The 13014-nt window shown below is 40.1% G+C and overlaps 1 protein-coding gene across 1 annotated transcript in view; it reads right to left on the bottom strand.

Annotated features, from left to right (window-relative positions):
• The window catches only part of RMC1 (regulator of MON1-CCZ1), a 32629-nt gene extending 21187 nt beyond the window's left edge, over positions 1 to 11442 (bottom strand). Inside the window, exons 1-5 of the mRNA XM_020968749.2 lie at positions 11192 to 11442; positions 7537 to 7613; positions 4941 to 5025; positions 3575 to 3631; positions 621 to 707 (exon numbers count right to left, since the gene is read on the bottom strand). Of these exons, the coding sequence (XP_020824408.1) occupies positions 621 to 707; positions 3575 to 3631; positions 4941 to 5025; positions 7537 to 7613; positions 11192 to 11296 (411 nt within the window). The 5' untranslated portion in view covers positions 11297 to 11442. The remainder of the gene's footprint in view (positions 1 to 620; positions 708 to 3574; positions 3632 to 4940; positions 5026 to 7536; positions 7614 to 11191) is intronic.
• Between the last annotated feature and the right edge of the window lie 1572 nt (positions 11443 to 13014).

Below are 13014 nucleotides of genomic sequence, written 5' to 3' on the forward strand. Positions count from 1 at the left end.
TCAGTTTCCTCAACTGTAAAATGGGGATGATATAGCCCTCCCTCTCAGGGTTACTGTGAGAATCAAATGAGATAATATTTGTGAAAAGCATTTGGCACGGTGCCTGGCACATAGCAGGTGCTATGTAAATGCTTATTCCCTCCTCTCCAACTGATATAGTCAGTACTAGCCAAGATAAGACTCTGAAAATGATTAGAAAGAACTGCAAAAAAATCAAAAGTAAACACTGGCAAAATTATAAAGATCAATCATGTCTCCAAAGAAGACATACGAGAAGGTCTGCAAGGTCCACGAGTGCTGTACACTGCACACACTTTCAGATTTGTTTCAATGTACTGATTAGCTATGCTGATATTTGTTAGATGGGATGGCTTTCTAGGAAAAGGAAGGGGAAGGATACTGAGGGGAATTATGGTGATGTAAAAAACCAAAAGATATCAACAAAAATTCATTTTTAAAATGATTAAAATGCACAGCATAGGAAGGTTTAAGACATTCAATTTGAATTGAAAATTAAGCAACAGACTTGTGGCTAACATTGTAACTTTCGAATTTTAACATATCCATTATTCCATCTACAAAGCTGCCAAACTTATCCTTTCACTGACAGTCATTATTACCTGATAAAATTCAATTCCTTGATCTGTTATGAAGACTATTTCAGTAGAACTGGTCCAGCAGAATCCTAGTATGTTGGCATTCTTCGTCTTAATAAAATGACATATTTAAAATTTAAATAATTAAAAATACATTTTTTAAAATTTAAATACATTTTAAAGCTTCCCACAAAATACAACTATTAAGCCTAGAAATTAACTTACAACTTTTATCAAAGGCTCAAAACACTATATAGTTTATTGCTGGCCCTTTAGGGAAGCAGAACTATAATGACATGAAAATATTTTAAATGTAATTATCACCATGCTACACTATTTGTAATAAAATCTTTTCTTTCATTCAAAACACCTCATCCAAAATTAGTCTTGGATTCTTCAATGATAACTGTGGACAGATCTAAGCTTCACTTCAGATGATGACTGAGCAGAATGTAATAACCCTGACTTCTACTAGAGATAATCACCATTGATAACTCCACTAAGCTTCAAAGCAATGGGGTCAAACTCAGACAGAAAAGGGGACCACTAAACCACACATGAGGATCCCTACAGGCCACATACAATCTTAGTTGTAAAATGTAAAATTAACTATGTTTTATATTTATTTATTTGTTTGTTTTGTTAAATATTTCCCAATTATGTTGTATCTGGTTCAGGCCACACTCAGAAGTGTGGAGGACCTCGTATTTGACACCTCAGCTTTACACATGCACTGCTAAAGCACAAGAATGGCTCTTCTTACCATATCTGTGACCCTAATGGAACTCACTATTTCAACAAACACTTATTAAATACTTCTTATGTACGTTCTGAGTTCACAGAAATGAAGTTTGGATTCAGTCAAAGAGCAGCACTTGAGGACCTAGAGGGACACATGTGGCCTGGAGGCCACAGGTTCCCTACCCCTGCATACTATTCTCTCATCCTATAAAACCCTCCCCTCAATCTTTGTATTAAAAAAAACAACCATTAACTTGCAACTTATGAACTTGCAGAACCAAACCTCAAACCTCCAAAACCCAGAGTAGAAGCCCTTTTCCCTTGAAGACTTCCTTGATGCCCCTCAAGCAAGAAGTCATCTCTCTCCCTCCTCCAAATTCTCCAAGTACTTTGTATCTCTCTTACACACTTCCCATAGTCTATTCTGTATTAGCTGTTTGTACACACACACAGATTCTTTCCTATAAGCTGTGTATCTTGTATCCACTGGAAGCAGTAGATAAAGTGCTAGACTGAGACAATAACTGTAAGGTGCCTGGCACACAGTAAGTGCTATATAAATGTTAGCTACTACTGCTGTTATTGTTCTTATGCTATTATTTAAGCAGAGGTCCTATTTATTCATCCAATTATTCAACAAAGCATTTTTGAAGTGCATGTTACGTGCAGGCACCATCCTAACCAGCCGGGCTCCGCTCAAGGGCTACCTCGTTCAATTGGCCACATTTTCTGATTCCCCAAGTAGGTCATATTTCTCCCACTACTTTGCAACTATCTGTCTATGTCCTGCATCACTGAAGGAATACCCAAATTACTGAGATCCAAGATCCAGTAGACTATTGAGGGCATCCTGTGTTTACTTATTGGTGAAAATGCCACATCTTTCTAGTATAATGTAAACTCCAGAAGGGCAAAGATTCTCTTTGCTTTCGCATTTGTATTCCCAGTGCTTAGCACCATATCTAGCAGAGAGCAGATGGTAATAAATGCTTTTTGACTGACTATACAACTAAAATTTTGACATGTAAGATTTTACATTTTCTGATTAAATTCTATCTTGTTAGATTGGGCCTTCTCTTCTAGTTTTTCCAGATCTTTACAAATAGAGGTTCTTAGCTAAGGATCTTTATTCTTTAAAAATATTTTGATAGCTATATTTCAAAACAATTTTGGATTCTTTTGTAATAATATGTATTATTTTATACATTTAAAAAGCATTATTCTGAAAAGGGGTCCACAGGCCTCCCCAGAAAGTCACAGAAGTCCACAACACACAAAAAAGTTAAGAAATCCTATTCTATACTCTTATTCTATCACACTATATATGTATATATGTATATTAATTATCCCTTCTAATTGTGTTATCAACCATAAACTGGATAAGCAGTCTAATTCCTCATCCAAGCGGATTAAAAAAATGCAAAAGAAAAAGCTGAGTAGGCAAGGACTGAAGACAAAGCCCTGTGGCACAATACTAGAAATAACAACCCATATTCCTTGGGGACATACTCAACCACTTATGAATTTTTCCTAAATGTACAACCATCTAAAACACACTTCTCCATCCTGTTAACAGGATCTCAAGAATGATTCTGTCAAATGTTTTGTTAAAGTAAAAATTCACTCTTTCAATGACATTTTCTTAATCTACTAGTCTAGAAACTCATTTTTTTAAAAAAAAGGAAATTAAGTTAGTAGTCAGAATCAGACTAGGGTGAAGAAAGGTACACAGGAACAATATGGTTAAATGGTTCTATTCTTAAAAAAAAAAGCTCTGGGTTCTTTATAGAGGATCTTGGCTGAGGGGATTCAGTCACTGAGTAAATCCTCCCTCCTTGTAGGGGAGCCTACTCTGTCTTTGATTTAATGAAGGAAGAATTCCTATCCTGCTCTGAGTTTTGCTGGAGGTAACCCCCTCCTCTAAAAAGTGCATTCCAGGCACATGCCACACTACCACTGCTGGCTAAGGATCCTATAAGTCTTCTATCAATAAAACCAGCCACCAGCTAGTGAAGCTGAATAAGAGAACAAAAACGAGAAGAAGATGAAAACAAAGTAAAAGTCAAATTTTGGAGGCTTTAACTGGAATGCAGGAGTACAGACACAGGTGAAAAATGACTTCTAAAAATCTCTAGCTGATTACGTTATCAAGAACATTTTACCACAGATCACTCAAAAAGGCAGACTCAAGGAACTGTCTTGCCCAAGGCTAACAAACTGAAAACACATGCATGTACCTTGCATTCTTGTGTGTATTCCAGTTGAGGACAATCAGGGATAAAGTTCAAAAAATCCTGAAAGAGAAAAAATGCACAGTTAATTCTCTAAAGCAAGGTCTTGGGAATATCAGCAGTAAGACCGAGGTCAGAAGTATTCTTCCTGTCTTACTGCAGAAAAAGACAATGTGACAACACTGATAACAAATCCAGATACTTAAAAATTTTTACAATACTCACTCAGCAACTGAAAGAGTGTGACATTCAAGAAAATGGAAACAAAACAAAAATCTGAGTGATAAACAGTCTCCATTCTATGAGTATGTAAAGCTCAATAATGACAGGGATCATATCTTATTTAAGTCTAGATTTCTCTCATTACAAGGCTTTTCAACGAGTGAGTTCATTTCAGAGAATCAGTGACAGGCAGCTCTCTGATGCCTGACAGGGCTAGTGATCTTCTCACTGTACAGTGTAGTTTTGGCATTTGAATGTTTGCTGACATGAATTATGTTTTAAGATTACTACAGGATTTTGAAAAAAAGTATAGATCCATTCTTCCCAGGTAAAATTTAAGAGAAAATAAAATAACTTTTAAATTACATTTATTCTTTAATATTCTAAATCATTTATATTAATGGAAAATGTTCAACAAATTACTAACCTCAGGTATTTTAGAGGTGGAAGGAACTTACTTGGTATTTTCACTTTGAAAAAACTACCACACACATTTATTAATTAATATATGGACCCTATTCAATTCAGATAACACATATATGAAAAAGATAATACGGAAAATTACATTCCCAAATATCCAATTCAACAAAATAGTGTTCATACGATCTTCCCATTGCTACCTGGAATAACCTAGTTTTGAAAACTAGTTGATTTTTACTAGAAGAGGTAGTATGCTGCCATCGGCAACAAAGTTAATGAATTAATATTTATACATCAATGGAAAGTTCTTCCTATTATTCCACATTATGAATTTTTACCCCACATTAGGTACCCTTAACTTGGATCTCCTGTCCTGGTTAAAATCAGCTTCTAGTCAGAGAGAGAATGCTACAGTAACTCACTCATGTTATCCAATCAAAAAAACTCACATGTGACATTTGTGCTGGTCATTAGCTACCAACATAACATGCAGGAAGTCTAGATTACTTAAAAAGAATGCCTAGAAGTCATAAAATGACAAATTATTTAAGCCATAGGCTTCTGTTTAAACAAATGCCTCTCTAATCTCTAGAAGACTCATAGGATCCAAAATCATGCAACATAAACACATATATTTCACCAAAAAGGTAATTTGATTTTTACAATTCATCCTCTTCCAAAATTTCACCAATGTACTTTACTTCATACAGAACTCAAGAAGGATTCTTACCACAGTCTTTGAGGTTCTTTGAACAGCCAATATTTTATTTCCCAAGGAGAACTTGATACATTTCACTTCCCCTTTGTCTTCCATCCTTTGAAAGGAAAGGATACAGGAAGACTTCAGTGGAAGGGGCATGAGAGAGATTCAGGAAAAATAGTGCTTTAATTTAAAATTAAAATTATATTTAGGATAACCATCAGATTCACAGTAGAATCATTTTTCAAACAATCTAACTGGCAATAATGTGAAAACAGATTCTATTAGAGAATACAAATAACTAAAGTGATAGAAAAGTAGACCAATGCAACAGATCAGACAAACAATACCTAAAAGTAAAAGGTCTCTTTAGCCCCATATTCAATAAACCCAAAAATACAACTCTAAGGAGCTTGTATACTTGTATATAAACTTGTATACTACAAGAATTGATGAGAAAACTGAAAAGCAGATATAAAGGTTGAACCAGCTTTCACAACACATCCACAGTAAGCTCCAGATGGATAAGCAGCCTAAACGTAAGATCACATCATTACAAAAATTAAAGGAGAAATTAAGGTAGTACTTTTCAGAACTATGGTTAGGTGGAGAATTCATAAGCAGAGAATAGAAAAAAATCACTAAAAAACCCATATTTTTGATTACATAAAATCAGAACTTGTGTGTTAACAAAATCAGTGTAGCTAAGATGGAAATGAAGCTGCTGAGTGGGGGCAAATCTTTACAACAAATATTTCCAATAAAAATTTACTCTGTCACGTAAATAAAGAGAACTGTCACAAACCTATTAAATTAAGAGCAATTCCCTAATAGGTAAGTGGTCAAAGGATACAAATACAGAATTTTCAAAAGAAACGAAAATTATCAATAACCATGAGAAGAAATGCTTCAAATCACTAAAAAGCAAATGTAAATTAAGATGACTCTGAGGTTTTACTGCTTGTCCCTCAAACTGACCAAGGAGATAAAAGATGGAAATATTCAATGTCAGAGAGATTATGGGAAGGCTGGCACACTAACACACTACTGGTGGACCTATGAATTGGTCTGTTTTGGAGAACAATTTGGAATTATGCAAGAGAAGACACCAAACTGTTCATTCCTTGTGGCCCGGGGATCTCCTTACTCATAAGATACACCAAGGAAACCAAAGACTGAAAAAAGGGTACCACATACACTAAAATATTTGTAGCAGCACTTTCTGTGATTGCAAAAAACTGGAAACAAGATAGGTGCCCATCAGTTAGGGAATGGCTGAACAAATATGATCTTGGTTCCAGAGGGTAGATAATGGAACACACTCCATGCCCCTGAGAAACTGGGGATTAAGGGTAGGAAATGTTGCATATACTGTCAAACATGGCTGCTATATCAGTTGCTTTTGCTAGACTGATTTTTGTTGTTACAAGAGAAGCTTCTATTGAGGTGGAGGGGTATTATCAGGAAGACTAAGGTATGAAAAACAAAAGGCATCAATATAACTCAAAAACTAACTATACTAAATTACATTTGAGATTGTATTTTCTTGTTAGCCAAACATCTTCATGCAATTGTTAGCAGAACCTGAGCAATAGAAAGTTAATTTTTCTGCCCAATTCAAAAGCTATTTCCTATTAACAGATAAACAATGCAAGATTTTTTAAGGCATCTTAAATCTGTTGAAAACGCAAGTCAAGCCTGTGATCAAGATCGTTTTTTAATAATTCCATTGAAACATAAGCCCTTGCAAGTAGGGATTGTTTCATTCTTTTTATCTGTATCCTTAGCAGTCAGCATAGTGCTTAATAAGCGCTTCTGAATAGTTGCCTAAATTTCTAACTAAAGTAGTTTCTCCTTTCAAAGAGATACAGGCCATATTCAAGGATGTCCTATATCCTGACCAATATTGTAGAAGACAATATGTCAAACAGATGAGTAAGACAAGATTCCTGCCTTCAAGTTCTTAACCCAGCCCTAGATCCAAGTCTCCCATCTCCATCCCAAGGAGGTAGATTGAAGGTCTAAAGTGGGAGGAATAAGAATAGATTTTTTTTCCTACGATAATCACAGTCATATTCTCTTTATGTTGTAGGGAGGAAATACTTTTTTCTTAATATGCTGTCACATGAGAAACAGTGGCATAGAAACCTCCTTCACAGTTTCCTAATCTGTAAAACTGGAAAAACAATTGTCATACCTACCTGACAGGGCTGCTGTGAGAATCAGAGGAGATAATGTATGTAAAGCCCTTTGTGAAATTTAAATTGCTATATAAATGTCAGCCAATATTCTTCACAGACCAAATGCTGTGGAAGACCTAAGCCAGATAAGGAAGCAGAGATAAGAGTTCTTTGGAGGTCAACAAATCCACCAATAGGTGTCCCATGGACACTAACTTCCAGCATTATCACCTGAATGGCAGGATATTAGTCCCAAATTCCCCATCCTACTCCCTCATCCCAATGACTGCGGTAAAACTAGTTAACAGGTCGTCCCAGTAGAGAAGGGGAAAAGAAGACAGAGAGGGACAGAAATTCTGAACTATATTACTGAATGGGGGGGCAGGGGGAATCACCACATTTTGCTTAAGTTTTGAAAAAGCCCATAATGCAATTGGCACTGTTACCTAAATGAGATGGGATTCCTATCCTCTGGTCCTTTAACGACCACTCCAGTAGCCCCACCAGATCGGACGGCAAAAACCTGAAAAAGTTTGAAGTTCATTTTAGTATCTGAGCTTCCAAAGGCTATTCCATAGTCAAAAGTGCTATTTCAGTTTTATTTCATACTTAGTAGTTTTAGGTATATGTTTTTATCCAGTTTGAGGCTTCTGACATAGAGCTAACCTAAAATGCTTCTAAAGCAAACAAAGTGCACGTACTGATATGTGAATGATTTCAAATGTGTTTTGGGAAACGAGTACATCAGCTCAAAGTAGCACAACCATAATGTTAACACCCCATATGACACAAGATGATGAGAAATGAAGGATGATACACCACTGGTTTCTCCTGCAGACTTGAACACAGCATAGCACTTTCCTAGATTTTGTTTCCCTTTGTAAAACAGATAATAGAACAAGTTTGAATTTTAAAATCCTTAATTGAAAGTTTAACCAAAAGCCTTTACTCTTTTGTACTCCAGAAACCCATGGTTTCATGGGTGTGGGTCCTCCCTCCAAGGACACAGGTCAAAACCTTTTGATGATACAATTGTTGGTCTTCAAAAGTTGTTGTGGTTGAAAAAATTCATTGCTCCAGGGTCAACTTGGTGATAAGCCCTTAGGAATTTAGCTTGGTTGGTCCTTGGCCATCAAAAAGACAAGGGTCACATCTATACCATTTAGAGACACCAAAGTAGTACTTAAACTAATAAAAATCATCATTACTAACAAAACATAACTAAAAATGACTTGAATCCCCTCTCTAACTTCCATGAAAGCAGCAGCTTCACAAAAATTAAAAGTGAGCTAAATCTGTGGTACTAGCTCAGTTTGGACAGTGATGAAGTTAGATCCCTTAGCACAGGAAATCATTTCCCCCAACTTGTTTACTAGAAGAAACAAACTGATATTAAGACTCTGAAAAGTATGGAGCCATGCAGGGTCAGCATATAGGAAACTAAGAATGTTTAACCCCAGGCTTCTTCCCATACTGCCTCTGCCAAGCCTCCTCCTGGCAGACATGAGAGATGGTCAGATTTTTTTTTTTATGATGGGAGTAAAGGGAATTGAAGATTTCAAAAAGAACAAGAGGGTAAGAAATGATACTCACAATCCAGTTTCTTGATTTGTAATATGAGGAATTGGTTATTACTGTATGATCTTTAAGATCTCTTTCAGCACATTCTATTAGGTTTCATCCAAACCTGGGCAGCCTTGTCAAGAAAAGAGCAAGTGGAACACAAATGCCCCAATTCCTCCCACAGAATTTGTCTTAAGATCCTAGCACTCAACTACCACGAGTAACCCAATACAGTTGCAACCTTCCTCTGTATACCTTCTCCCACACACCTATTCTAATGGGTTCTGATCTTCATCATCTTCTATCTTTTTTGCTGTATTTATTCTCGTTCCTGCCCAGGCCAGATCTCTGACCCTCCCCCTCAAGGCACAACTTCCCAGGCTCCTCAACTTATTCCCAAATTCAGGTCAATAAAGCCACTGATCTCCACATTCACAACCCACAGAACTACCCTGCAAATCTGAGAGTATTATACATAGCAGAAACAACCCTAGACTTGTCAAAAGACCTGGATTTCACTGCAAGGGTGAAAATGAAGGGAACCTTGAGAGGAAGTTAACTACTCCATCTTAAGAGTTTGTAAGAGAGATGAAATTAGGAATAGTCTTATTTGCACTCTAGATTTCAGGAAAACGGATTTCAAGGGGTTTAAAAAAATCGTTAGGATCCCACTTACTGAAATTCTATAGAGGATGTCAGCTTATGGGGTTGGGAAGCTCTCAAGAATAAAATTCCAAATACACAAAATCAAATCCAGTGAATGTGTTTAAATATCTATGTATATCCTGTTTTGAAAGAATGTAAGCTTCTGGAATTAAGCCTAGGACACAAACCATGCACAAAAGTGGTCAGTAGGGAGACGATGCCCAACCTGAGCAGGAAGATAGTAAGAGAGTAGTTAGTCTAGATCAACTATGTCCTGGGGGCAAGAGAACTGGCAGATAGGATTGTTAAGCCACTGCCCATCTTTAATATCGTTTCCTTCTTTGACAGAGCCACTAACTTTGATAGACAAGGAAAATACTATAGAATTTATCTAAATTTGAGCAAATCATTTAATAGTCTTTCATGTTATTCTTGTGGGAAAAAAATGGAGATATGGGAGAGATAGTAGTATATTTAGGTGGATTCAGAATCGGCCAAATGGCCAAACCCAAAGAGTAGTGGTAGTTAAAGAGAAGTAGTTGTAGACAGTCTAAAAGGAAGAATCCAATGAAGTGCCCTAAGAATCTCTGCTACTTCCTTCAATATTTGAAATTTTTATCAGCGACTTGGATAAAGCAGGAGATGGTGTATTATCAGTTTTGCTGACATCACAGAGCTAGAAAGGATGGGGTTTACACAAGGTAAGAAAGTCAAGATTCAAAATAGGCAGTTAGAATACTGAGCCATAAATCTAGTAATATAAAAATCTAAAAGGGATAAATATGAATTCTTATGTTCGGGTTCAAATAATCAACCTTACAAGTATATGACAGGAGAGATAGTTTGAAAAAAAATGAGGGTTGTAGAGTTTTAAGTTCAAAAGGAATCAACGCTTTGATATGGCAAGCAGACAACTAAGGCAGTTTTAAACTTCATTAGAAGAAGCACAGTGCACAGGACTAGGAGAGTGATGATAATCCCATTTGTTCACACCTGGTCAGACAACATCTGGAGTACTGTGTTCAGTTCCGGTTGTCAGATTTTAGGAAGGGGCAGTGATAAGCTAGAGGGTCTGGAGCTTAAATCCGATACGGATCAGATGAAAGAACGGGAGATTTACCCTAGAGAAGGGGCCAGATTGCCTTTATTTTGTAGACGGGTGGGTAACAGAGTAAAAAGAAATGACTGGGGTCACTAAGAACAGAATTCAAAGGCTGCCTTAGACAAATCCCTTAACGTCCCTCAGGCTCAGTTTCCTCATTTGTAAAATGCCTGGTTGGGATACGATTGCCTCTATAAAGCAGCTTTTGCCTTAAATTTAGGATCCCATGAGTTGTCTTCGAGTCTTTGAAGGGATATCCCTTGGAAAACTCGCTCCTCTTGCCCCACCCAGAAAGAGGAACAGGTGGAAAGTTCCAAGGAGAAAAAACTTTCGAGCTATCCCAAAGCAGAACTGTCTGCCTTCGTGAGGTAGTGAGCTCCCCGTCCCTCAAGGTCTTCAAGCAGATTCGGCTGGGAGGACACGCTGATACCGGGACTCCGGTCCAGGTCAGCGATGGGGGTGACTGTCTCCGAGATCTGTTCATTCCGGCTGTGGGCACGAGCCAATCGCCCCGCCTCTCTGAGCCTCAGTTTCCCCACCTGAAGTCCCCCTGCTACCCTCGATGGGTCCGGATGGAGAGCATGCAAGGAAAGCCCTTGATAATTAAATTCCGTCCGTAGCGAGTGACGAGCACAGAGCCGGAGCTCCCCATCCCCCCCCCGCCGGCCTGCGCGCCCCGGCCACCCCCGCCCCCTCCCCGAGGCCGGACGCCCCGCAGGCGCGCCCCGCTCCCCGCTCCGGCCCCTCCCCCACAGCGCGTTCCCCCTCCCCTCCCCCCGCCCCGCCCGGACCTGCTTGTTGGCCTCATCGAAAAAGACGCAGTTCACGGGATTCGCCTTTTCGAAGTGCACCGGCCGCTCGCACAGCTCCAGGTAATAGTCCTCCTCCTCGCTCATCTCGGCGGGCGGCAGCTCCGCTCCGAGGCCCCGGGAGACCCGGGGCCGCTCCTCGAGGGCAGCCGAGCACACTGGGCGGTGCGTGAGGGGCGGCAGCGGCGGCAGCCCCGGCTACGGCTCCAGGAGCAGGAGGCCGCTTCCTGGTGCCTCGGCCCCACCCCTCTGTGCCACGTGACCCGGGCCGCCTCCGCTCTTAAAAGGGCGAGGGCCCCGGCGCTGGAGCGGTGGCGGTGGCGGGGTCCACCAAGCGCCCAGGTGACGTGGCGTGACGGCACGCAACCGGGGCCTCCCTCTGGGAGGCTCTGCCCTAACCTCCTCTAGGCCTCCTCGTGCTGCAGGCGGGAATCCCAGGGTGCGACGGAGGGATCTGCTGTCCTCGGAAAGGAGGGAGTTCCGACAGTAACAGAGTAACAGAACAAACATCACTTAATGATAACGATGCTACTACTAATAACAATGAATACAATTAATAATAACAAAGGTAAAACAAACAACGTGATTGACAACAATACAATTAATACCCTCAATTGCAATCACAGCAACAGTGAACAACAACCCATCACTGTATGGACAACCACAACGATGATAACAATGATCCAACAGTAATCCATCCCTCGATTAACAATAAGAATGAACAGCAACATTAGCCACAGCAAGCATTTAGTAAGTGCCTGCTCTGCGCTGGGCACCGGGCTAAGCGCTGGGGATACAAAGAAAGGTAAAGGACGTTGTGGCTCTCAATGAGCTCCCAGCCTAATGGTGGGAGGAGGCAACCTGCCAACGACTAGACACACGTGATAGGTAGATATAGACACATACACTGAGGTATGTGTGTGTATATGCATGTATGTGCGTATGTGTACGTATGCGTATATAGGTGAGATGCAGAGATAATAGAGCGAAGGCACTGCCGTCAAGGAGGACTTGGGAAAGGCTTCTGGTACAAGTGGGGATTTGAGGGAGGCCAGGAGGCAGAGACAGAGGGAGGTGTTTCAGACAAAGGGGCTGTTCTATTCCGGGAGAGGACCGATGACATCACCAGGGTGAGGTCTTGAGTGACAAGTGAATTGGGTCTAAGTGAGGCAGAGTTGTGCCAAGTCATCAGCCCCGCTCTCTCCTCCAGTCATTGGAGTCCGCTGGCGAGACGTTAAGTCAAGACGCCTGGCACTGGCCCAGCAGGCAAAGGGAGATAGTGAAAATGCCCACAGAAATGTTTTCTTGTGCAAGGAACCGCAAGGAGACCTGTATGGCGTGGAGGGGGGAGGGAGGAAGAGAGTAAGGTAGAAGACCGGAAAGGTGGGGAGAGACTAGTTAGAAAGGGCTTTAAAAGGCGGTGCAGTGGACAGAGCACAGGCCCTAGAGTCAGGAGGACCCGAGTTCAAGTGTGAACATAGACACATAACATTCACTAGCTGTGTGACTGTGGGCAAGTCACTTAACCCTGATCGCCTCACACACACACACACACACACACACACACACACACACACACACACACACACACACACACACGGTATTACAGAAGATTTTATATTTGATCCTGGAGGTGACATTTATTAAATAAAAGGGAGGTGACATGGTCAGACCTGCACTTAATAGCAGCTAACATTTACATGTAGCTGCAAGGTTTTCAAAGGACTTGACATATATGTTATCTCACTTGATCGGCACAACAACCCTGGGAGGTAGTTGCTAATAGCATCATTAGTACACAGATA

Source organism: Phascolarctos cinereus, unplaced genomic scaffold (assembly GCF_003287225.1).
Source record: "Phascolarctos cinereus isolate Bilbo 61053 unplaced genomic scaffold, phaCin_HiC Scaffold_4;HRSCAF=312, whole genome shotgun sequence".
Classification (NCBI taxonomy): domain Eukaryota; kingdom Metazoa; phylum Chordata; class Mammalia; order Diprotodontia; family Phascolarctidae; genus Phascolarctos; species Phascolarctos cinereus.